Source organism: Ipomoea triloba, chromosome 3 (assembly GCF_003576645.1).
Source record: "Ipomoea triloba cultivar NCNSP0323 chromosome 3, ASM357664v1".
NCBI lineage: Eukaryota > Viridiplantae > Streptophyta > Magnoliopsida > Solanales > Convolvulaceae > Ipomoea > Ipomoea triloba.
The window spans coordinates 14,956,743-14,978,286 of NC_044918.1; the positions used below are offsets into that span (position 1 = coordinate 14,956,743).

The following is a 21,544-nucleotide window of genomic DNA, read 5'->3' on the forward strand; positions in this document are numbered from 1 at the left end:
GGTTACAGAATCCCACCGCGCCACCATTGGTCACATTAGCATCTCCTCTTTCCTCATCTCTCTCTCTCTCTCTAGTCTGTTCTCATTTCTTACGTCTCAGCCGCACACAGAAATCTGGAATCGGGACCCCTTTCCTATCTCATCTCTCCCTCTCTCTCTCTCTCTCTCAAACGGCTTTTCAACTGTCGCCGTCCGATCTCTTTCTCTCTCCGTTGAACTTCCGGCGTTGCGCGATTTCCTGAGCCCTAGCCATGGCGAAGCTAGGAGGATAGTGTTCGAGGTCGCGGATGGAGTTTTGATGGTGTTTTATGGTTTCTGTGGAAGGGAATTAGGGAATTATATATATAATTTGTTGCGCGTTGAGTATGGAGGAGAGGAGTGGGACACGGCTGAGCAGCACGTACGACACCGTATGGGAGTGCGTGATACCCTACATCCAGGAATCGCGGGACCGGGATGCGGTGTCGATGGTGTGCAAGAGGTGGTTCGAGATCGACGCCATCACGCGGAAGCACGTGACCATGGCCCTCTGCTACACCGCCTCCCCGGATCAGCTCGCCCGCCGCTTCCCTCTCCTGGAGTCGCTCAAGCTCAAGGGCAAGCCACGCGCCGCCATGTTCAACCTCATCCCCGAGGACTGGGGCGGCCACGTCACTCCCTGGGTTGAGAAGATTGGCCGATACTTCTCCCGCCTCAAGGTTCTCCACTTCCGCCGCATGATTGTTAAGGATTCTGATCTCGACAATCTATCCCGCACTCACGGCAAGATTCTTCAGGCTCTTAAGCTCGATAAGTGCTCCGGATTCTCCACTGATGGCCTCTTGTACATTTGCCGTTCCTGCAGGTATAATTTTTTAATTTTTTTTTAAAAATTTTAGTTTGTATAATAAGCATAATATTTGTTTTATTATGAGCTCAATGTTTAATACATCTTATTCTATATTTGGCTAATTAATATTTGGAGTACTTCACTGTTGCTGTGTTGCTATGGACAGGGGAATTGGAGATTTTAACTAAAGAGGCCAATAATGCTTCTGTGGATATGACTCATTAATTTACTGCAACTTTAAGTCTTTTACCAGAATATGGAAATGGCCATATAATTAAGTAAATTTCTAAAAAAAGAAACAGGAAAAGCTATAGGAATGGGAATATTGGAATATGTTGCTGTAAATCATGTATCTTACTATCTTTCTTTTTGTTTTCGATTAGATGTATGTTTTCAGATTTTTGGTAATGGCACACCATTTTGCCTCGTCATGGCAACATCTATTAGATGTGTTTTACTATATGCTTGAGAATGTTGGATGGAGAATAGTTTTTATAAATATGCTCAAGTATAAGCTGTCATTCAATGGGGTTGGTGCCTTGGGGTGTATAATCATGAATGCAAGTGCTTTTGCAGTTTCTAGTTTGATCTCTTCTCCATTTCTTTCTGTTATGTAAAATGAATCGGAGATTAAGTAGTTTTAGGAATATACCAGTGAAATTTTGTGTTGCTTTCCAAGGAAAATGTATTTCTCCTTGGCAGATCTTATCTTGGTGTTTAAGAAGAGTTTTTAAATCACTTTAGTTGCATTGGGCTGGATTTCTTTTAATCTTTCTTTTTGATTTATCGAATGACACCAAAGTCGATGTTGAAATTTAATTAAAGATGTTTTGAAATCCACACATTAGATCATCGTATTCGCAATGTATTTTGCTCACTCTCACTCTGCCTTGTTTTGCTCATCATAAATTTTTTGATTAGATAAATATTAGGAGTTTTGCCGAACTGATTTATGATATCTTATTTTGGTAGCTGTAAACATCTACGGATCATAGTTTGGTGTGACAGAAAATTTGAATACTGTCAGCATCATACAAGAAATTTGTGTTGTGCTTGATTTTGCCTACTTACTCACCTGATTGTTGGATTGATCATTTGGTATCTATGTTACTCCACAACCAACCTTTGGAAGGAACTAGATAGCAAAATATTCATGTTTCTCTTCGACAAAGTATACTATGTGAGTTTAAATGGTTACAGATAATGGGGCCCAGCATCATCTATGCAAATTTGAAATCTAAAGATACCCTTTTGCTTATAATGTCTCTTTAGTTACTATATACTTTCCACTTTTGCAGAAACCTAAGAACTTTGGTTCTTGAAGAGAGTACGGTAGTTGAGAATGATGGAAATTGGCTGCACGAGCTTGCCGTGAACAATACAGTTCTTGAGAATTTGAACTTTTACATGACAGATCTCAGCAAAGTCAAAGCTGAGGACATTGAATTGATTGCCAAAAATTGTCCTTCCCTGGCATCGATGAAAATAAGCGACTGTGATATATCTCATCTTTTTGGTTTTCTCCGTTCAGCAACTGCACTGGAAGAGTTTTGTGGTGGTTCATTTGGTGAACAACCAGAACTTGGTGAAAATGGCTATAATGAGCAACTTGGAAAGTACTCTGCTCTATCTTTTCCACCAAGATTATGCTCTGTTGGTCTTACATACTTGGGGACACATGAGATGTCCCTTGTATTTCCTATTGCTGCCGGGCTTAAAAAATTGGATCTCCTATATGCGCTTCTTGACACTGAAGGTCATTGTCTCTTGCTGGAAAGGTGTATCAACTTGGAAGTTTTAGAGGTTAAATCTCCTTTCTATTGCTTGTGTAGTTCTATGTGCATTCTTTTTTATACATAACCGCATTCTTCTGCATCGTTAAACCATTGTTTATTAGTTAAAGAAACATTAACAGCAAAACGTTCATTGGAACCTGCCTTCGTAGTTCTTTCTTGTTGGATGCAAACTTTTATATAACATATGCAAGTGCATGTACTCATTTTCATATGTTTGGTCTTGTTTCGAACAGACAAGAAATGTAGTTGGAGATCGAGGGTTAGAAGTTCTTGCGCGCCATTGCAAGAGATTAAAGAGGCTGCGAATTGAGCGAGGAGCTGATGAACAAGAAATGGAGGACGAAGAAGGCGCAGTTTCACAAACAGGACTAATGGCTCTGGCCCAAGGATGCCTGGAATTGGAGTACTTGGCTGTTTATGTATCAGACATCACAAATGAAGCATTGGAGTACATTGGCACCCACTCAAAGAAGCTCTGCGATTTTCGTCTGGTCCTGCTTGACCGCGAAGAAAGAATCACAGACCTGCCACTTGACAATGGCGTGAGATCTTTACTAATAGGATGTCACATGCTCAGAAGATTTGCTCTCTATCTTCGGCCCGGAGGACTAACAGACATGGGACTGAGCTACATTGGAAAGTACAGCCCAAACGTAAGATGGATGCTGCTGGGATACGTGGGAGAATCAGACGACGGTCTCCTGGAATTCTCAAAGGGCGCTCCAAGCCTCCAAAAACTCGAAATGAGAGGGTGCTGCTTCAGCGAACGAGCGCTAGCCATGGCTGCCACACAGCTGAAATCTCTGAGATACTTGTGGGTGCAAGGATACAGGCCATCTCCAACTCGTCGGGATCTTCTGTTGATGTCACGCCCGTTCTGGAACATTGAACTCATTCCTGCAAGACGAATTATGGCCACAAACCAGAGCGGTGAAACTGTCGTTGCAGATCATCCAGCCCACATTCTCGCATATTATTCTCTTGCTGGACAGAGAAGAGACTTCCCAGAATCTGTCATCTCTTTGGAACCCAATGCCTACCTTGCTGAATATACTCTGTAAATATAGATTCTTTTTTTTTTTTTTTTTTTTTTTTTTTGAGAGAGAGAGAGAGAGAGAGAGAGTTACATGCTAGCTTTTCCCCTTACTTGTATGTCCATAAGCCAGTTTTTCTTCCTTTTAACTTTACCCTGAAACGAGAACGAGTTTTCCCCAGATTAGATTTGAGTTTTTGTTAGACTTATCACATGTAATAAACTTAATTGCCTCCTTTAGTTTTATTTGTCATTGTATAATTTAGATACTGTTGTATTAACGCATCATGTGCAATAATTGCCAGTTTTTTGTACTGTAATTATCATTGGATGAAAAGGGAAACTCAAAAGGTAAGGGTGTATTTTGGGTAATTTTGTTCATGTGTAATAACTCATAAATCACATAAGAAAGGTAATAAATCATACTAAGAATATGTATTTTGCTTCTTTTCTTTGAAGGGACAATGCATTTCTTCTTTTGATAACTCAAACTTTTCGCCAATTTATATTTTGAATTCTATGAACTTGCTCAAAGTCCATGAAAAAAGATAAATTATGAATTGTCCAAATGATTCTAAGTTTTTCGCTACCACTTATTGGTTAAAGTTTTTCAATGACTACTCAAATTTTCAGTGGTGTTCGAATGTTATTCTATTGTATGTTGCATTTTACCCTTTTGGGGGTATGAGTTGATTGATTTGTAAGTTGTATTTTGTAATTAGGAAAATGATATTATTTCAATTTTAATTGATATGATTAAACATAAAAGTGTCTTTAAATATGGGCTGTCTTCTTTCAGATGTGATTAATACAATTATTGTCATTTATTACATCAAGTTGCCACTAAAGTTGCTGTACTTGAAAACTTTCATCAAATTTAATAAATAAAATATTAATTATGTATGAAATTTGTGGTTTATATTATCCCAAACAGAGCAACTCATGCCATGTGACAGAGTAATCAGGCTAGCAGCACCCGACCCGGAACCACTGGCAGGACCCAGAGGCAAGGCAACGGACGTTCAACCAACCGTTCAACACCTCACTCCTCAGCATCAATGCGCAACGGTCCAACTCCTCAGCATTGATGACCAACGTTCAGCTCCTCAGCATTGACCCTCAGCATTGATGACCAACGTTCAGCTCCTCAGCATTGACAGCATTGATGACCAACGTTCAGCAGCCTTAATGCTCCATTACTGAGCTGAACAAAATAAAAGGCTCACAAAAAACACTTGTAGGGACGAGCTGGAAGTTAGACAAAACAACACTCAACTCATTTTGTACACTGAGCACTGCACTCAATACTGTATTCAAATACTTGATAACACTCAATAATACTCAAATACATACCAGTAACCCATTATTACCGTCATTGGTGCTCTTGTTGAGAGCCGAGATCAGATCTTAGGCTAAATTTACAAAAAATCTCAAACCACTCAGTCCATCTCATCACTATCAATGGCATCCGGATCCAGCAGCTCGCATACCCCTCGTCAGGTGAACAAGGGTCACCCCCCTCGTCAGGTGAACAAGGGTCACCCCTCAGGTGATCTTCGTGAGCAGCTCAATAGTAACCGCGGTGGTGACCTTCGTAGCCAGCTCAACGACAATCACCAGCGCAGAGAAGGTGACCTCCGTAGCCAACTCAACAACAACCATGGTGGTGGCCGTACTCCCCTCCCAGCAACCGCTGCTCCCGCCCAAGTGGTGGACCTTCAGGCGGCAGCGCAGATCATCCAACAGGCGGCGACGACGATGGCCCAACTAGTCGCAGGAATGCAAGGCCAGATCTTACCGCCACCACCCCCTCTGGAGGAAGAAGTGCAATCTCCGAGGCAAAACAGAACTCAACGGCACGAAGGTGGAACTCAACCGGTTTCCAGATCTGTTCGAGAACGACCGGCGGCTTCTAGATCTATCCGAGATCGGTTGGGGGTGCAAGGATCCTCCAATAGAGGTCCCCGTGCCCAAGCAGGAAACGCAGTACCCAAACGACCATCCGGTGAAAGGATGAGCGAATCTGGTGGATTGGCTCCGCGTCACTCCACTAGACACAAAACACCACAGGAAGGCCTGGTGGAAAGACTCCAAAGGCAGATAGATGATTTGGAAAAGAAAGTAGAAGCAAGAGAACACTCACCAGAACCGGAGGTAAGAATGGCCGCTCCATTCTCTCCTGACATAATGGAAGTTCCTCTTCCAAAAGACTTTCGATTACCCACCATCAAGGCCTACACTGGCACTTCAGATCCACGTACCCATATGACAAGATACAAGGCAGCCATGGTCATGATTGGGGCAAGCGATGCCATAATGTGTAGAGCGTTCTTGTCCACCTTGGACGGGACTGCTCAAGATTGGTTTAACACAATCCCAGACGGATCAATTCAGACCTTTGCAGAGCTATCCAAGAGTTTCTTGTCCTATTTCTCAGGAAGTATACAACATAAGAAACCATTCTCACATCTCGGCGGGGTAAAACAGGATAAGGGGGAAAGCCTACGAGACTTCTTAAGCAAATGGAAAAAAGAAGTCAACAGCGTATATGACTTCGACTCGAAGGCAGCAATTCTCACCTTCATCCAAGCACTGAGGTCAGGCGATTTCCACAAACAACTGAACACCCACCACCCACGCTCTTATGAGGAACTCATGAGAACGGCCAACCGGTACGCAGACGCAGAGGAGGCTGACAGGAGAAAAAAGGATGATGAGGAAGGACGAAAGAATGGGCGACCTGATAAAGCTGGTCCGCCCAGCCAGGCACCACGACCAAACCAACCACCCTCAACGAAGGGAAGAGATGAGCGACCTCGTCTCGCCTCACCGCGGCACTTAACACCGCTTACTCACCCGATTAGCGTGATTCTAAGTCACGCTGAGGAAATGGGAATGGTGCATTTTCCCTCAGAGTGTATGGCAGTTTCTATGGGCGAGGACCAAACTAAGTACTGTCGGTTCCACCGGCAGGTTGGACATGATACTAACGAGTGTCATACTTTAAAAGGACAAATAGAGGAACTGGTGCAGAGAGGATATTTTACCCAATTCGTTGAGTATCCGGGACAGTACCAGCATCAACAAAGCCTACCCGATAATGTGTGGCGAAAGGAAGAAGATCCTGAGCCTTTAGCTTCCAACACCAAGAAGAGGAGGTGCGACCTGGGCGAGGAAACAAGAAACACTGAGCTAGAGGAAAAGTCCGCGCAACGCAAAAAACATGTAATTCGCTGATGGCCCGTAAAAAAACACTCCGACTTGGCCGAGGTCAGTCCTCGGCCAATCTTGCGCTCAAAAAAAAAATCAGACAAAAAAAAACAATAATAATAATATAATTGGCCGAGGTCAGCCCTCGGCCAACACTTGGTTTGAAGTCAGCCACCTCATTAAGTGGCGCTGCTCCTCAAGCGGGTGTCACCTCATCAAGTGGCGCTGCTCCTCAAGCAGCGTCACCTCATCAAGTAGCGCTGCTCCTCAAGCAGCGTCATCTCATCAAGTGACGCTGCTCTTCAAGCGGGTGTCACCTCATCAAGCTGGTGTCACCGCATCAAGTGGCGCTGCTCCTCAAGCAGCGTCACCTCATCAAGCGGGTGTCACCTCATCAAGCTGGTGCGTCACCTCATCATGCGGGTGTCACCTCATCAAACTGGTGTCACCTCATCAAGTGGCGCTGCTCCTCACGCAGCGTCACCTCATCAAGTGGTATCACCTACTCAAGTGGCGTCACCTCCACGAGCAGTGCCACCACCTCGAGCAGCATCACCACCTCGAACAGCGTCACCACCTCGAGCAGCGTCACCTGCTCGAGCAGAGTCACCACCTCAAGCAGCGTCACCTCATCAAGTGGCGCTGCTCCTCAAGTGCGTTTGCTTCCTCCTCAAGTGCTTTTGCTTCCTCCACTTGTGCATCCGCCTCCTGCACTTGTGCACTCGCACGCCTCCTGCACTTGTGCACTCGCATCCTCTACTGGTGCATCCGTCTCCNTAATCCCTTAAGGCCAGCACGAGATCTGATCTCGCTAGCTACCTGACGGGAGAGCTGACCTCGGAGGGTGTTTTCTGGGTAAAGCTTAAGGCTTTGCTACGAAAACACCACACTCTAGTCCCTTAGGGCCGGCACGAGATCCGATCTCGCTAGCTACCTGACGGGAGAGATGACCTTTGACCGAACCTACGAATGGTCGAAGTGAACTCACGCAAGAGCCCTGAGCAAAAAAAAAATCAACGATGTGACCTCGGCCCAGCGCCGAGGTACGGTCACGTACCGTGACCCGGCCTGGCGCCGAAGTCACGTACCGTGACCTCGGCCCCGTGCCGAAGTCACAGCTATGTGACCCCTCCACGGTGCCGAGGTGAGGATGCAACGAAAAAAAAATACAAACAAAAACAATTTTTAGGCTGGTCATTACTCCCAAACCACCTCAACCACTCTCGTTGGCTAGGGAGTGGGGGGACTGGTGACAGAGTAATCAGGCTAGCAGCACCCGACCCGGAACCACTGGCAGGACCCAGAGGCAAGGCAACGGACGTTCAACCAACCGTTCAACACCTCACTCCTCAGCATCAATGCGCAACGGTCCAACTCCTCAGCATTGATGACCAACGTTCAGCTCCTCAGCATTGACCCTCAGCATTGATGACCAACGTTCAGCTCCTCAGACGTTCAGCTCCTCAGCATTGACAGCATTGATGACCAACGTTCAGCAGCCTTAATGCTCTATTACTGAGCTGAACAAAATAAAAGGCTCACAAAAAACACTTGTAGGGACGACGCTGGAAGTTAGACAAAACAACACTCAACTCATTTTGTACACTGAGCACTGCACTCAATACTGTATTCAAATACTTGATAACACTCAATAATACTCAAATACATACCGGTAACCCATTATTACTGTCACCATGCATATATGTTGTTTATATTTGACTTTTGTTTACAATTGCATCCAGTTGGCAGCTCTCAAATCTAACAAAGTTATTCAAGTTCTCATCACTAAATAGATTACGCTTTTAATTTCCAGTAGGATATTTATATATAAACAAAAAGATACTTTCACTTACAGCCACGAGTTTATATATATATATAGGAAAAATAAAATTAACATTTTTTGACATTTAATTATATCGAAGTCAAATTTTTTAATTACAAAGTGTGTATATATATGGGTACACTCAAATAAATTTGGTTAATGGACAAATAAGATTATTTCTTAATTTTCTCTCCAGAACAAGTTGTGATATGATTCTTTTAATATGTATATATAAATATATAAAGAGAGGGAGATGAATGGAAGATGGTAGGTGGCTTTATATCCTCCATAAATGTATAAAAGGTGTGAATTCAGTGAAAAAGTTAACATCAGAAAATAGAAAGCAAGCAAGTGGAGTCAATGAGTCATACATACATACATATATATACACACATATATATACATACATATATATATATATAGATATATATATATATATATATATATTGAATTGCTTTAATTTGTCATGCAAATTGCAGCAAAAGGCAATGTAAAAAGTCCAATAGGATGGGCATGGAGTTGGTTTTCCATTATATATTCCATCTCCATGCCTTTCCCCATGCCCTGCCCTTCACTAACCATTATGTATCTCCTATATATATATATATATATATATATATATATATATATATATATATATATATATATATATATATATATATATACCCGTAAGGGCAGCCTGAGTGGCAAGACCAAGACGCTTGCGGCCGTGAGGTCCTGAGTTCGAAACCGTCTGCCACCCGGGTTTGAGCCGGTCAGCTATGGGCAACCTAGGCTGGTTAACCTCCTTGTGGTCCTTTGCCGGCGAGTTTACTCACATACTCGGAAGAGGAGTGGGGTTTGCCTCGATAAACCCAATATATATATATATATATATATAAACAAATCAAACGATAATTAGAGCTTTTATGTAAGGATGTGCGTGCAAACTTCACTTCTGTATAATAGTTCGCAAATTATACATGAGAGGTAAAACGCTCATGTGGTTACTATTAATTTATATATTCTATGCCCGATGCATGTGTTGAGCATATAATATATAAATATAAATGTGCAATTCAACTATTAACTTAGATTTTTAGTTGAGACGGAGCAAATGTTTTAATTTCTACTTTTAATTTTTTGAACTTATGGGGAAATAACAATAAATGGACAATTTTACAGAATGTTGAATTGACTAAGAGGTTGAATTTATGGTACACAAGAATGAATTTGCTTCATTGGTTTTGGCTTTGTCAAAATTCTCATTACTAGCTAAGATAATGATATACCCCACTTTGATAAGATGTTAGTGCATTGAGTTATCTTGAATCTTGATGGATTAAAAACTTCTGGTAACACTTTGGAGTGGGTGGGGTCCTCAGAGTCAGATTTCAATCTTTTGTAATATTTCATTATGGTGTATTGGTGTATTTTATTGTGGTGCATTTCTAACAGGTATATTTTTACATAAAAAAAAAGTTTTAAAAAGTAAATCCTAACATATATGTTTCTGATTTACAACCAAAAAAAGAAAGATACACTAATGCTTTATCAAAATAAATGGACCACATAGGCCATCCTTTGGTGGATCTTTATATGTGAATAAAAAAATTAGTGGACATATTGAGCACAATGATAATGATGGAGATCACGAACAAATGACCAATCATTATACTATAGATCATTGATGTACATGTTTTCGTTCATGAACACTTATTAATAATTCATCTTGCAATGTAGATTATGATCCACAATATAATTTGCTGATCACATGATTTAATTAACTATTCTCGAGACCAATCTTTAATTCTTTTAAATGTATTAAAAAATTAAAGAAAAATACATGTCGGTCAACTTGGTCCCGTTTGATTATTATTATTATTAATTTTTTATTATTATTATTTGTAAATCTTAACTACCAAAAGTGAGCATAAGTAATATATTCTAAAATCAAGAATGGAATAAAAAGGTAGAAAAAAGAGAGATGAGGAATCAAAAACTCTGGAATTTCAAATAGTGCTTTGTGAGAGATAAGCTTCAATAAGCTAATTTGGTAACATTCCCAACATCATACCGCATTTGATATTCTCATCTAAGACTAATCTGGATCCAATACAGTAATACTCGTAAAGTTTTACTTTCTCACTCAAAAAAAGTATGACCAATAACTCTTTCAAATAATACAGCTTTGTCAGAATTGGTATGACTTTCATTCAAGCATTTAACAGAAAAATTCTATTCCCAACCTAGTTGGTCAGAAATCTTGAAAGACACAAAGAATCAAGAAAAAAAATTCTGTTTTTTTTATCAGAGAATACAAGATTATGTTTCTGTGTGCATACATAAATTCTCAGGCTGAATAATTGGCCAAGTATAAAGGGCTATCCACTATGAGAGAAAGAAAAGGGCTTTTAGTCTTTCACCTTTCTTTTGAATTTCTCACAGAGATGCAGCATATTCACACTAGAATTTCTTTGATTTACGGAAAAGGATGCAGTCGCTACCTGAATGTGCGCTCTGAGTGAAACACACATTGTGACTCTAGCAGGATCACAAGGAGATAAACCAGTCCAGGTTACCCATACCTGACCAGCTAAAACTGAGAAGGCGACTAGGTCTAAGAATCGAATTTAAAACCTTGTAGTTACCAAACCAATAACCTGACCAGTTCGGTTAGGGTTGCCCCACACTAGAATTTTCTATCATGCAGGCAGGGATGAAGAGTATGATCAAAGAATTTCACCATGAATGATCTTTGATTTCTATGCATAAAAGTTTATTTGTGTTTTTTCCCCTCATTTCTGCATATGATGAGATGACATTCATTGAAATGAAATCCAAGGGAACTTCAAATAGTGAATGGGAATGTATAGAATCATGAGTATATACAAAAATCACTTGATTGATTATCCTTTGGCCACCAAAAATCATTCATTTACCAGATTCACTGGGCAGATTAGATACATGCAGATTAAGCATTACAGCAGAGGATAAAGGAACAAAAGATCCACTAGATTAAAGTTTTTAATTTCAGTCTGTAATAGGGGAAAAAACAGAATGGTTTAGCCTCTTATCTGGTACCTGGTTGGTGGAATCTGGAATCCCAGCTTAGCGTAAGCGATCTCTGATGGATACGACACGAACTGACTACCCTGGGGCGAGCTGAAGACCGAAGCCATCAGAGCCCCGTCATCTGGGAAATTCCAGCCTAACATTTCTGGCACGCTAGCAGACCTCGAGATCAGAACAGGAACATCCTGGGATTTCTCGTCCAAGAGAGAACGTTTCGTCTCTGATGCAACAAGGTTGGCGTCCGAGACATTGACTGTCGTGATGTCGTGGATGCTAGGCCTCCTCTTGTCCTTCCCTCCTGAATGTTGCCTCAGAAAATACTTCTGGGCGTGGCTCGCGACCTGAGTTGGTGTCTTGGAGATCACAAAATTGCGCGAAATGTTCCTCCAGTCCCCCTTTCCATACTTCTGTAGCCCCATCAGAAACCGCCTAAACCATTAACCATAATCTCATTTACAACTCGAACACCAAAAGGATATTGCAGTGCAAAACCATCAACAATCTCAGAGCTATCAACCATTTCATTCAAATCCCTAAATCATGCCTAAATTTCAAGATTCAAATCTCTAAATCAAGTAGAATTTCCTAATTTCCTATGTTTGGCTATCTATCTCTATCTCTCTCTCTATATATATATAGTGAAATGATACAAAAGGCAAATCAAACTTGAAACTACATATTTTCTCTTGAGATTCATGTGAAAACTATAAGCATAAACATTGTTCTCATGTCATATCATAATTGAACAAAAGCATTAGACTGCAAAAACACAAAGATATATAATATATAAACATAAACGTGCAATAGCTTAAGTTTTTTACCTGTGCTCCTCCTCGGTCCAAGGCACGCCTTTCTTCCTTTCATGATCACAAGACCTCCCGCGCTTCCTATGCACCTCAAACCCGCGATCATCCACCAACTGCAACGCGAAAGGGGAGGCTAAGTAACCCGGGATCGGAACCAATCCAGCCTCAATATTACTAACATCTGCCACCAGTTCTTTGTACTGGTTCAACACATCATACACTGATTTCCCAGGGATCATATCAGCAACCTTAAACCACCTGTCAGGAATTCTCTCATCAATCATTGCAAGAGCACTCTCAAAAAGCTTGTTCTCTTCTTTAGTCCATCTTGTGCTCTTGCTCTGATGAATCAACCAGCTGGGACTTGATATCAACAAGGATTCCATACCTAAAACTCCCCAAAAACCCTCCCCTTCCTCAACCCCAAAACTCTCAGTTCACCACAAGTGAACCCTTCATTTCCACAGGGGAAATACCACAAGCATCTTAGGGGCAGGGCTGGTGATGGAGATATATGCAAAAAGATCAGATTTTTAAAGAATTCAGAATCATATACTGGGAATAATAACACCTTTTCCACTATAGCATAATACTGGCGTATCTAGAGATGAGAACAACTTTTTATGGAATCAAAAGAATATTGAAAAAAAATAAAAAATAAAAAAAAAGCAACTGACTTTACTACCCAACCATGAACTCTAGAACCACCCAAATTCAACCACATAACAGAACTGGGAAATAAACCAAAACCCACAAAAGCTGTCGCATAAAGGAAGCGATCAAGAACTCAAATTGTTAAGACCCACTTGATGAAATTGGATGGTGCTGATAAACCCTCCAAGAAAGGGCGGGAAGGGTATAGAAGAAAGAGAGACTGAAACGGAGGGCTATCAAATCAGGTGTATAAATAAGAGTGGCAATGGAGGTTTATGAGCAAGAATGGGAGATAAGCATGATATGATGATGGCGGAAAAAAAGGTGGCAGCTTTTGATTGGAATATGTCATTTGCAATTGCAGTGCATGTTAAATGTTTCTTTGGATTTTAGCGTTTAGTATGGGCGATAAAATTAAGGTTATTAAGGCTGCTTTCAGCTTCATTGACCAAATTCAGTTGCTGGATTCCTATGAAAAAAAAAACTATGGATACCGTAGTTATTAGTTTTCTTGATTTAAGTTTATTAGCAATTCAAGCTGATTTATCTTTTTGTAATCTTTTATAATTTAGAATTATAAGATAAAAGTTACCTATACACACACTATTAGATAGTGGTTACAAGTTTTCTTCGTATAAGAAATTCATGATTTGATTGTTAAATTTCTTAACTAAAACTATTATAGTATTCACTACCTAGTATCTTATAAAGAGTGTGTCGTGTTAGAGCTATGGGTAAAACTTTTCCTTCATTAAGCATTAAAATTCTAGAGCGCAACTCATACTAAATCCATGTTAGTCTTATAGTAGTAAGGATACCGAATATCAAATGAAAAAAAAAAATCTTGAATTGATACGAGTTTATGTAATAATAAAAGAAATTTGTAGTGGAATGTAACATAATTTCTATTAAATTATCAAAGAGAAGTATATAATGAGAAAGAGATTAAGGGGTGAGTTACACTTTATTGAGAATCAATGGAACATGAATAAGCATGTCACTAAAAATTGTAAAACACAAATACACATCAGAAAATCCTTCTATATATTTTTAAAGAAAACAAGAAAACATTACAAACTTAAAACAGTAACAAGTATCAAGAACCTTCAAAGGTTTTCATGAAATTAAATTTTTGTCTGGAGAGCCTCAACGCTTCCCCACAAACAAATCTTTGTCTCCTAACTCTTTTATTCATCAAAAGTTGTTCTTTTTTTCTTGACCTCAGCTCCCATGAAACCAGACAGAGCTTTGGTTGTTTTCATCAACAACTAGGCAGGTCACTAGGAGGAGGCAGGATTGATTCATTAGGGCCCTTCCCATTGTCCACCACAAAAGCCATTTTGAGTCCCCATGTTGTATGCACTTCTAGATGACAGTGTAGAAACCAAACCCCTGCGCTCATCATATTCCAATCAAAGTTGATTAGACAACATCAACCATAAAGATTCAAGTTTGATTGAGGTTTTGTCAATAAGAAATCCATCATCATTCATCAACCACAAAGATTTACTTTTGTTGTATATATTATCTAGAAAATGACTTATCAGTCTTTTTTGAATGACGTGGAAACCCTAACCCTGCCTTGTGACCCTAGTCAGGAAAGGACCACAAGAAGGTAAATCAGTCTAGGCTGCCCATAGATGACCAGCTCAAATCAAGAAGGCCAATGGCTATTCCTGTTGAAAGTTGAACTTGTAACTTTATAGTTACTTAGTTAGCAGTCTGAAACGTGTTGCCTTGTGACCCTAATCAGGAAAGGACCACAAGAAGGTAAATCAGTCTAAGCTGCCCATAGCTGACCAGCTCAAATCAAGAAGGCCAGTGACTACTCCTTTTAGAAGTTGAACTTGTAACTTTGTAGTTACTAAGTCAACAGTCTGAAATGTGTGTGCACGTGGGCGTGCATATTATGTGTGCATTTGCATAGGGAGACGTGTTACCGGGGTTATCTGCTCTGAATCTGATTGCAGTCCATCCTGCAGTTGGTACACTGATGGTGTTCCTCTCAACAGGATCAACAAGGTTGAAATTCTTGGGGTCATTTTGGGGGTCAAAGTTGCCAACTCCTTTCCCAACTACAAAGAAGTTAAACCCATGAAGATGGGTTGGATGGCTTTCTGGTGCAATCATAGAAGTGCCCTGGAACACAACCTGCACAGTGGCATTAAAGGCTAGTCTATAGACCTTTGTGCCATTCTGTGTCTGCAAATTTGCTGGTGGAGTCCCAGTATAGTTGAAAGGAATGGCTGGCTGTCCGGGGAAATCGTCTGTGAAAACCCCACTGATGTTATAGTAGTGAGCCTGCAGAAGAGCAGTGGTGGGCATAACAAAACTGATATTGTTGATATCTGCAACTGCCCGGCTTCCATTCAGGCAGGTTGAGCACGGATTGATCCCAACACCAATCGCGAAAAGTAGGGAATGATCAGTCTGCAATGGGACATTCGCGGGGAATTTCTTTGAGTTCAGGCTTTTAAGGCCTTCCATGAAAGTGCTTGTGACAGGAGTGGCATTTCTCGGGGGCATGGCAGTGAGGATAGTTGAGGTTAAGGCCTGTGTGCCTTTGTAGTGTAGAGTGCCCTTGGCGGTTTGGTTGTCTGTGGCTACTATGGTGTCCATGAAAGGCGAAATGGCTATCAGGTATTTGCCAGCGTTCTGGTCGGCTGTCAAGAGTGCGTTCGTCGTCTGTCCTGGACCGATGAAAATGTTGTCTGTCTTGAAAGGCTTAACATAGCTAGCATCAACCTCGACTACAGTTAGGTTGTGTCCTGCAACCTTAAAAAACAGCTCCTCGTTCACTGCTGCGCTAACAATTCGCAGCAAGTAGGTCTTGCCGCTCTCCACTTCTAGTGTGTATCCTGCAGATTAGTACAAGATTTGAGTTGGCAAGTTTGGAGTGTGTTGGGCGGGGGCCACTGAAGGGCCAAATCCTGCACCAGGTGGCTAGAGGGATTGTTGGGCGGAGGCCTGAAGGGCCAGGGTGCTGACACCCTGCCTCTCGAAAATGTGGCAGTATAAGAAAATAAAGTTGTGTCTTCGCTACTGGCTATAGCTTTTGGCGTAACAGAGTGAATCTATGGAAATATGATAGGATTTTAGTACCCTTTGAAGAGCAATTTGGAGTAGGTCCAGGATGGCCATTAATAGTGTGAGCATCTGATACATTTGGTGCCATTCCTGACTGCATTGCCTGGTTGATCACAGCCTCAACATCTGACTTCCACCATTCTCCTAAAACCACAAAACGAAACGATATGGTTAACCGGTTTTAGGAGTGGTCTGCAAATCCTAGTACTATGGTTTCTTCGCGCCTTACCTAGTACTATGACTTCTTCCTTGTCGGGTTTAGGAAAGGGATAAGGGACGCCTCGTTTAGGCAAGATGACAATGGCACCGTGCACCGTTGCCCTTTGCCAGTTGATATGTGCATGCCAAAGAAGGGTGCCTCTTTGTCCTGTGAGGGTGAAGTTGTAGATGAAGGTCTGGCCTGTCTGTATTGGGCACTGAGTAATGTATGCCGGCCCATCTGACCACCCGGTTCGCAGTTGTCTCACCCCATGCCTGAAAAGGAGCTAAATCAGCCTAAAATAGCAGAAATTAAAGTTGCTCTTAGACAGGTTTATACCAGTGGATCGAAACATTTTCTTGAACATGATTGACAACCCTCACAATGACTGTATCGTCCTCTCTGGCATACAAACTAGGCCCCGGGAACTTCCCATTCACTACAACGATGGGCTTGCTCGAGCACATTCTTGTCGTGTTCTTGCTCACCACCTGCATACATTGAGTACCATATTGCTCAGAAGAATTCCGAAAACAAACCAACCTTTCACTCTTTTCCCACTTTTCCACTCAAATGTCGGGCAGAGGCCTGAAAGTCCAAGTCCAGCACCCTCCTCTCGAAAACGTGGCTATATAAGGAAATAAAGTTGCTGGTAAACGCTTGATCCTAACATTAAAAAGCAATGTACTTACTCTGAAGTTGTAATGTCGAACAACAGACTCAACTGGCTCGGGACAAATGAGAGCTGCAAGAGCCACTAGCACCACGCCCCGAACCCAAGAAGCCATGATTCTCATTCTCTGTACTCTTCTGCTGAGACTCGCTAGTTTCTTGAGTTTCTGCAGACTATGGTGAATGACCATAGCAGTGTTATAAAGGAGTGGCATGCAGTGATGCAGTGTGTCATTTTTACCATGTTAGGTGAGTGAAGCTTCTACTAAAGCCATGCAGTTTTCACTCCCCCAAAGTTTCTTGCAAATTACACAAAGTGAAAAAGTAGTTACCTGTAATCAGATGACTGCAACTCATACCTATTTCTGTCATTTCAATCATCAAATATTGGAATATGTTCACTTCTGTCATGTTTTTCACCAAGTTTCAGAGGATTAAGGAATCTTGACAGTGTTGTTTGGAGATAAATTTGGTCAAAACAGATACAGAAGTATTAGGTGTGAAGATAATTACTGCTGTCAAGTTTTCATTGTGTTGTTTAAAGGACAACTAAACAGGGCCCTGATGCATAAGTCATACTAGTAAACACATCCTCATAAAGCAAAGAGAGCTTGGATGGCTGTGATTTGTTGATTTTCTCGAGATTAATTAAGCAAAACCATGCTTCCAGAAGGATAAAATGTAGAGGAGATGGTGATTGAAATCTGTAATGGTCTGCAAATCTGGCATTTACCAGCAACAAAACAGACTTATAGCTGGGAAATAGTTTTCATGGATGAAGAAAATCTAGATGCCTAGAATTCTAATCTTTCCATTTTTGTGTGTCGAACCAACTTAGGTTGCTCATAACTGACTGGCTCAAACCAAGAAACCCAATAAACAGGTCCTATTGAGAGTCGAACTTGTAACCTTTACAAGCCAGTTTGACCAACTTGGCTGGGGTTTTCCCCGATCCTTCCGTTTTGTTATGAGAAAATTAGGTCACAGTTTAACTGAATGGTAAAACTTATGGAAAACAAGATAAAAACTCATAGATTATATAAAGAAATGACAGAATTACAGAAAGGAGAAGTTTAAAAAGATGCTACATTCTTAAGCAGCAGCTCCAACTGGTGCTGCAGACTTGAGCCTGGAGGATCCATAGAGTGTCTCTTCGAACCGGATGATCTCGTTCTTGGATCCGTAAGCTACTTGAGTTCTGTCGTCGAGGTTAGTGATCACCTTGTCGAGCACAGACTGCTTGCCATCGCTGCTGTAGCCCCCGGCCTTCTCGATCAAGAATCCCAAAGGAGCCACCTCAAACAGCAGCCTCAGCTTCGCCTTTGCAGACGGGGATGCCACGTTTGTGAAGATCCCCTTCTCCTTCACAATGATCTACAAATTCGAAGCATATCAGAGAGCTGCAGATGGCAAATGACTGTAAAGACTAAAGATAAGCGTTGGGCAGAGGCCAGTGAAAGGCCAAGGGACAGAGGTCTGAAAGGCTAAGTCCAGTACTCTGCCTCTAGAAAATGCGGTGGCAATATAAGGAAATAAAATTGCACTTTCGCTATAGTTTTTGGCATAATAGTAAGCGTTTGATCCTAACAATAAGATACCTGGTTTACATCAGGCACCATTCCTCCGGTGTATCTCAGGGTGTACTTCTCTCTGACATAGTAGTCTATCAGCTGCCATCAAGAACCCGAAATTCAGAACATCTAAACCAGATTCACAGATCAAAACCCCGAAATTTTTTTGTTTTTTCCAAAAAAATCATATATGTGTGCACTAGAAGCTGAAAAAACTCGAAAGCAGAAACCTTAGCATAGTCAGGATTATCAGATGTGGCTCTCAGGTTCCCTGGGGAGAACATTTTCCCTTCTCCAATCTCTGTTGTATCCTTGACATGCTGCCATTTCCCTGGACAACAAAGATGATCGTCAGAAAAGCGTTTCGTTACACCATCTCAATCCTGCAATATAAAACCGAAAAACATGATTCACTGCGAAATTAATCTCAAAAGCTAGAATACCTTCATCCAGGAGGAGGAATTCATGTGTTCCAGGAATATCTTTAAGAGCAAGAACATATGTAGTACGAGGCCCGAATATTCCCATGGCAGCTGCAACTTGATCCCCTCCTGTAACCCCGGTTAGCTTATCCCCAGGCCACACGCCAAAAATGGTTCCCACTGTGAAATTGGTGTCCACAATACTCGAACCATCAAGTGGATCAAAAGCAACACTAAATCCACCTATTATCATCATACAAATCCCCCCGAGTTATGAGTATCATTTCCAAACAAAAATCACAGTTCCAAAAAAAAAAAAAAAGGGAATATCTGCCTACCCTCAACCGGTCCTCCCATATCCTGCAGCTCGGGAACTTCTTCAGAACAAGCATATTTGCAGAAGTGTGAGTAAGTCAAGGCCTAATTAAACATCGATTACGGGTCAGACTATGGTCCAGAATTGCAGAATTATTAACAATAACAGATGATTAAAGGCGCAGAAACCTCAAAGAGGAGCTTATTAGCAAGCAAATCGACTGCAAGCTGTTCATCCCCAAAAGAATTCACACAGGCTGTTCCTCCACAGGAAGCTGTTCTGACTTTGAAGGCAATTGTTCTCAGTGCTTCTCCCATGCACATCATCAGCCTGATCAGCCCCTTATCTTGTGTCGATTTTGTAAGAAATTCTTCCTACACAACAAAAAACACTCAATTCTTTACACCATTGAACTACATTTACAGATTTAATCAGCAGCCTTTGCTCTATGGACCATAACTCACCAGACTGTCACCTAGCTCACATTTAGCCACAAGGGATGATGAGTTCTTTGCTCTTCTTGAGACCCTTTGTGTCGATTTAGGCGAAATGCGCAACGATTCCCCGAATAATGAACTTGGTTTCAGAGCCTGCACAACATTCTGCATACAAATATACTTGTGTTACATTAAAGATCAGGGCTTTTCTTTTTCTGTTGTGCAGTTGGTGTTTGAAGCCTACAGATTACTAGTTCAACTCTGCATAGTACACATGCATATGCAGTACAACAATCTTTTTAGATTGACCTAACAAATTCGTTCGTCACTACTAAAGGGTATGTATTAAAAAAATCACGCTTATGATCCTGGTAAAGGATCACAAATAGCTAAATCAGTCTAAGTTGTGACCCTAACTGGTAAAACACCAAGTTATCCATAACTGACCGGCTTAAACTAAAATGGCAAATAAACCTCAACTTTGTGAGCATAACTAACAAAGAGGTAAACCAACTTAGGTTCTGACCCTAATCCGCAAAGGATCACAAGAAAGTAAATCAGTCTAAATTACCTATAACTGATCGACTGGTTAACAAATGTTTTCGCTAGGAGTCAAACTTGTAACTTGCGGTTATTAAGTCATGTCTATAACTTGGTTGAGATTATCATAGTACAACAATCTTGATTGTGAAGAAAAAAAAAAGAGCCACCAAACATCATTATGTGTAACAGAAGACACAAACCTTGTTGGTGAATGATGCAGAAATGGACCTGGGACTAGCCAGTGCAGCTGAATGTTGGGGAGAAACAAGGTTTGGGGGGAGAGATGCACGTGCGCAGCATGTGATGCCAGTCTCCATGGCTACTGTAGAGATTCAAGCTAAGCTGGAACTTGAATTGAGGGACAAGAATTGAAGATTGGCAGAAAGTTTCAATTCAATTCAATTCTTAGGCATGGAACAGCAGCCACCAGTAGGCAGCATGGATGGAGAGCTGCAAAGCTAGTAGATAAATGGGTGCTGGGATTTATGACACGTGGCGTGTGGTGTTATAGATAGGCTGATATGATGCATGATGGTGCCATGAAATATTGGAGAATTTTTTTGTAATAATCACAATCTCTAGTATATTTGTGGCTCATATGTTAGTGTCTTAGATACTTAGATCAATAACATAGTATATATACATATACACACATATAGAATTAATATTACTTGTTTGTCGTCCGATTAAATTAGTATTTTCGTATTTAGTTCTTAGCTATCAAGCCAAAGGCCTTGTGGTCAAGCGGCACCCGGTGTACTCAGTGGAGACATCTGTTGACTCTTTGTGCTTCAGTAGGTTGAGAAAGTAGCTATGAACAGAGAGTCAGTAGAACTCAAAAAAAAAAAAAAAAAAAAAAAAAAAACTTGATCAAATGGATAGTTGAAAATGAAAAGTGAAAATGTCATTATAATTGAGTGATATTAACGGACCCATTTAGCCCACCAATACACCCTTAAATGGGTTGACTAAAAAAAATACAACCCATTAAAAACATATCAACCTAACTAGTACTATTAAAGCAGGCCGGCCCGGCTCACTGCGGGCCTAATCTTTTACGGACTTTTGCGGGCTCTTAGTCCGCCCCACGCGG

At 41.2% G+C, this 21,544-nt stretch overlaps 4 protein-coding genes across 5 annotated transcripts; 1 reads left to right on the forward strand and 3 right to left on the reverse strand.

Moving 5' to 3' along the window:
* The first annotated feature begins 114 nt into the window (after nt 1–114).
* LOC116013306 (coronatine-insensitive protein 1) lies at nt 115–3,978 on the forward strand. The gene is made up of 3 exons (XM_031252984.1): nt 115–844; nt 2,128–2,632; nt 2,859–3,978. The coding sequence occupies exons 1-3, from the start codon at nt 366–368 to the stop codon at nt 3,684–3,686; spliced, it is 1,812 nt and encodes a 603-aa protein (XP_031108844.1). The 5' UTR covers nt 115–365; the 3' UTR covers nt 3,687–3,978.
* Nucleotides 3,979–11,525: 7,547 nt separating this feature from the next.
* Nucleotides 11,526–13,512, reverse strand: LOC116011883 (transcription factor DIVARICATA-like). Its single transcript, XM_031251306.1, has 2 exons — nt 12,566–13,512; nt 11,526–12,173 (listed from the first exon to the last, which is right to left on the reverse strand). Exons 1-2 carry the CDS (start codon nt 12,934–12,936, stop codon nt 11,735–11,737), a joined length of 810 nt encoding a protein of 269 aa, XP_031107166.1. The 5' UTR covers nt 12,937–13,512; the 3' UTR covers nt 11,526–11,734.
* A 722-nt stretch (nt 13,513–14,234) lies between these two features.
* On the reverse strand, nt 14,235–17,654 carry LOC116011880 (laccase-4-like). 2 transcript variants are annotated; one of them, XM_031251304.1, is made up of 7 exons: nt 17,495–17,654; nt 17,183–17,336; nt 16,830–16,981; nt 16,521–16,765; nt 16,307–16,435; nt 15,145–16,062; nt 14,235–14,596 (listed from the first exon to the last, which is right to left on the reverse strand). In XM_031251304.1, the coding sequence occupies exons 2-7, from the start codon at nt 17,285–17,287 to the stop codon at nt 14,466–14,468; spliced, it is 1,680 nt and encodes a 559-aa protein (XP_031107164.1). In that variant the 5' UTR covers nt 17,288–17,336; nt 17,495–17,654; the 3' UTR covers nt 14,235–14,465. The 2 variants fall into 2 exon arrangements, with proteins under 2 accessions (XP_031107164.1, XP_031107163.1); XM_031251303.1 differs by having other exon boundaries at nt 17,183–17,654.
* Nucleotides 17,655–18,168: 514 nt separating this feature from the next.
* Nucleotides 18,169–20,916, reverse strand: LOC116011882 (sedoheptulose-1,7-bisphosphatase, chloroplastic-like). Its single transcript, XM_031251305.1, has 8 exons — nt 20,652–20,916; nt 19,936–20,073; nt 19,660–19,845; nt 19,494–19,575; nt 19,177–19,398; nt 18,964–19,064; nt 18,761–18,832; nt 18,169–18,536 (listed from the first exon to the last, which is right to left on the reverse strand). Exons 1-8 carry the CDS (start codon nt 20,766–20,768, stop codon nt 18,255–18,257), a joined length of 1,200 nt encoding a protein of 399 aa, XP_031107165.1. The 5' UTR covers nt 20,769–20,916; the 3' UTR covers nt 18,169–18,254.
* Nucleotides 20,917–21,544: the final 628 nt, after the last annotated feature.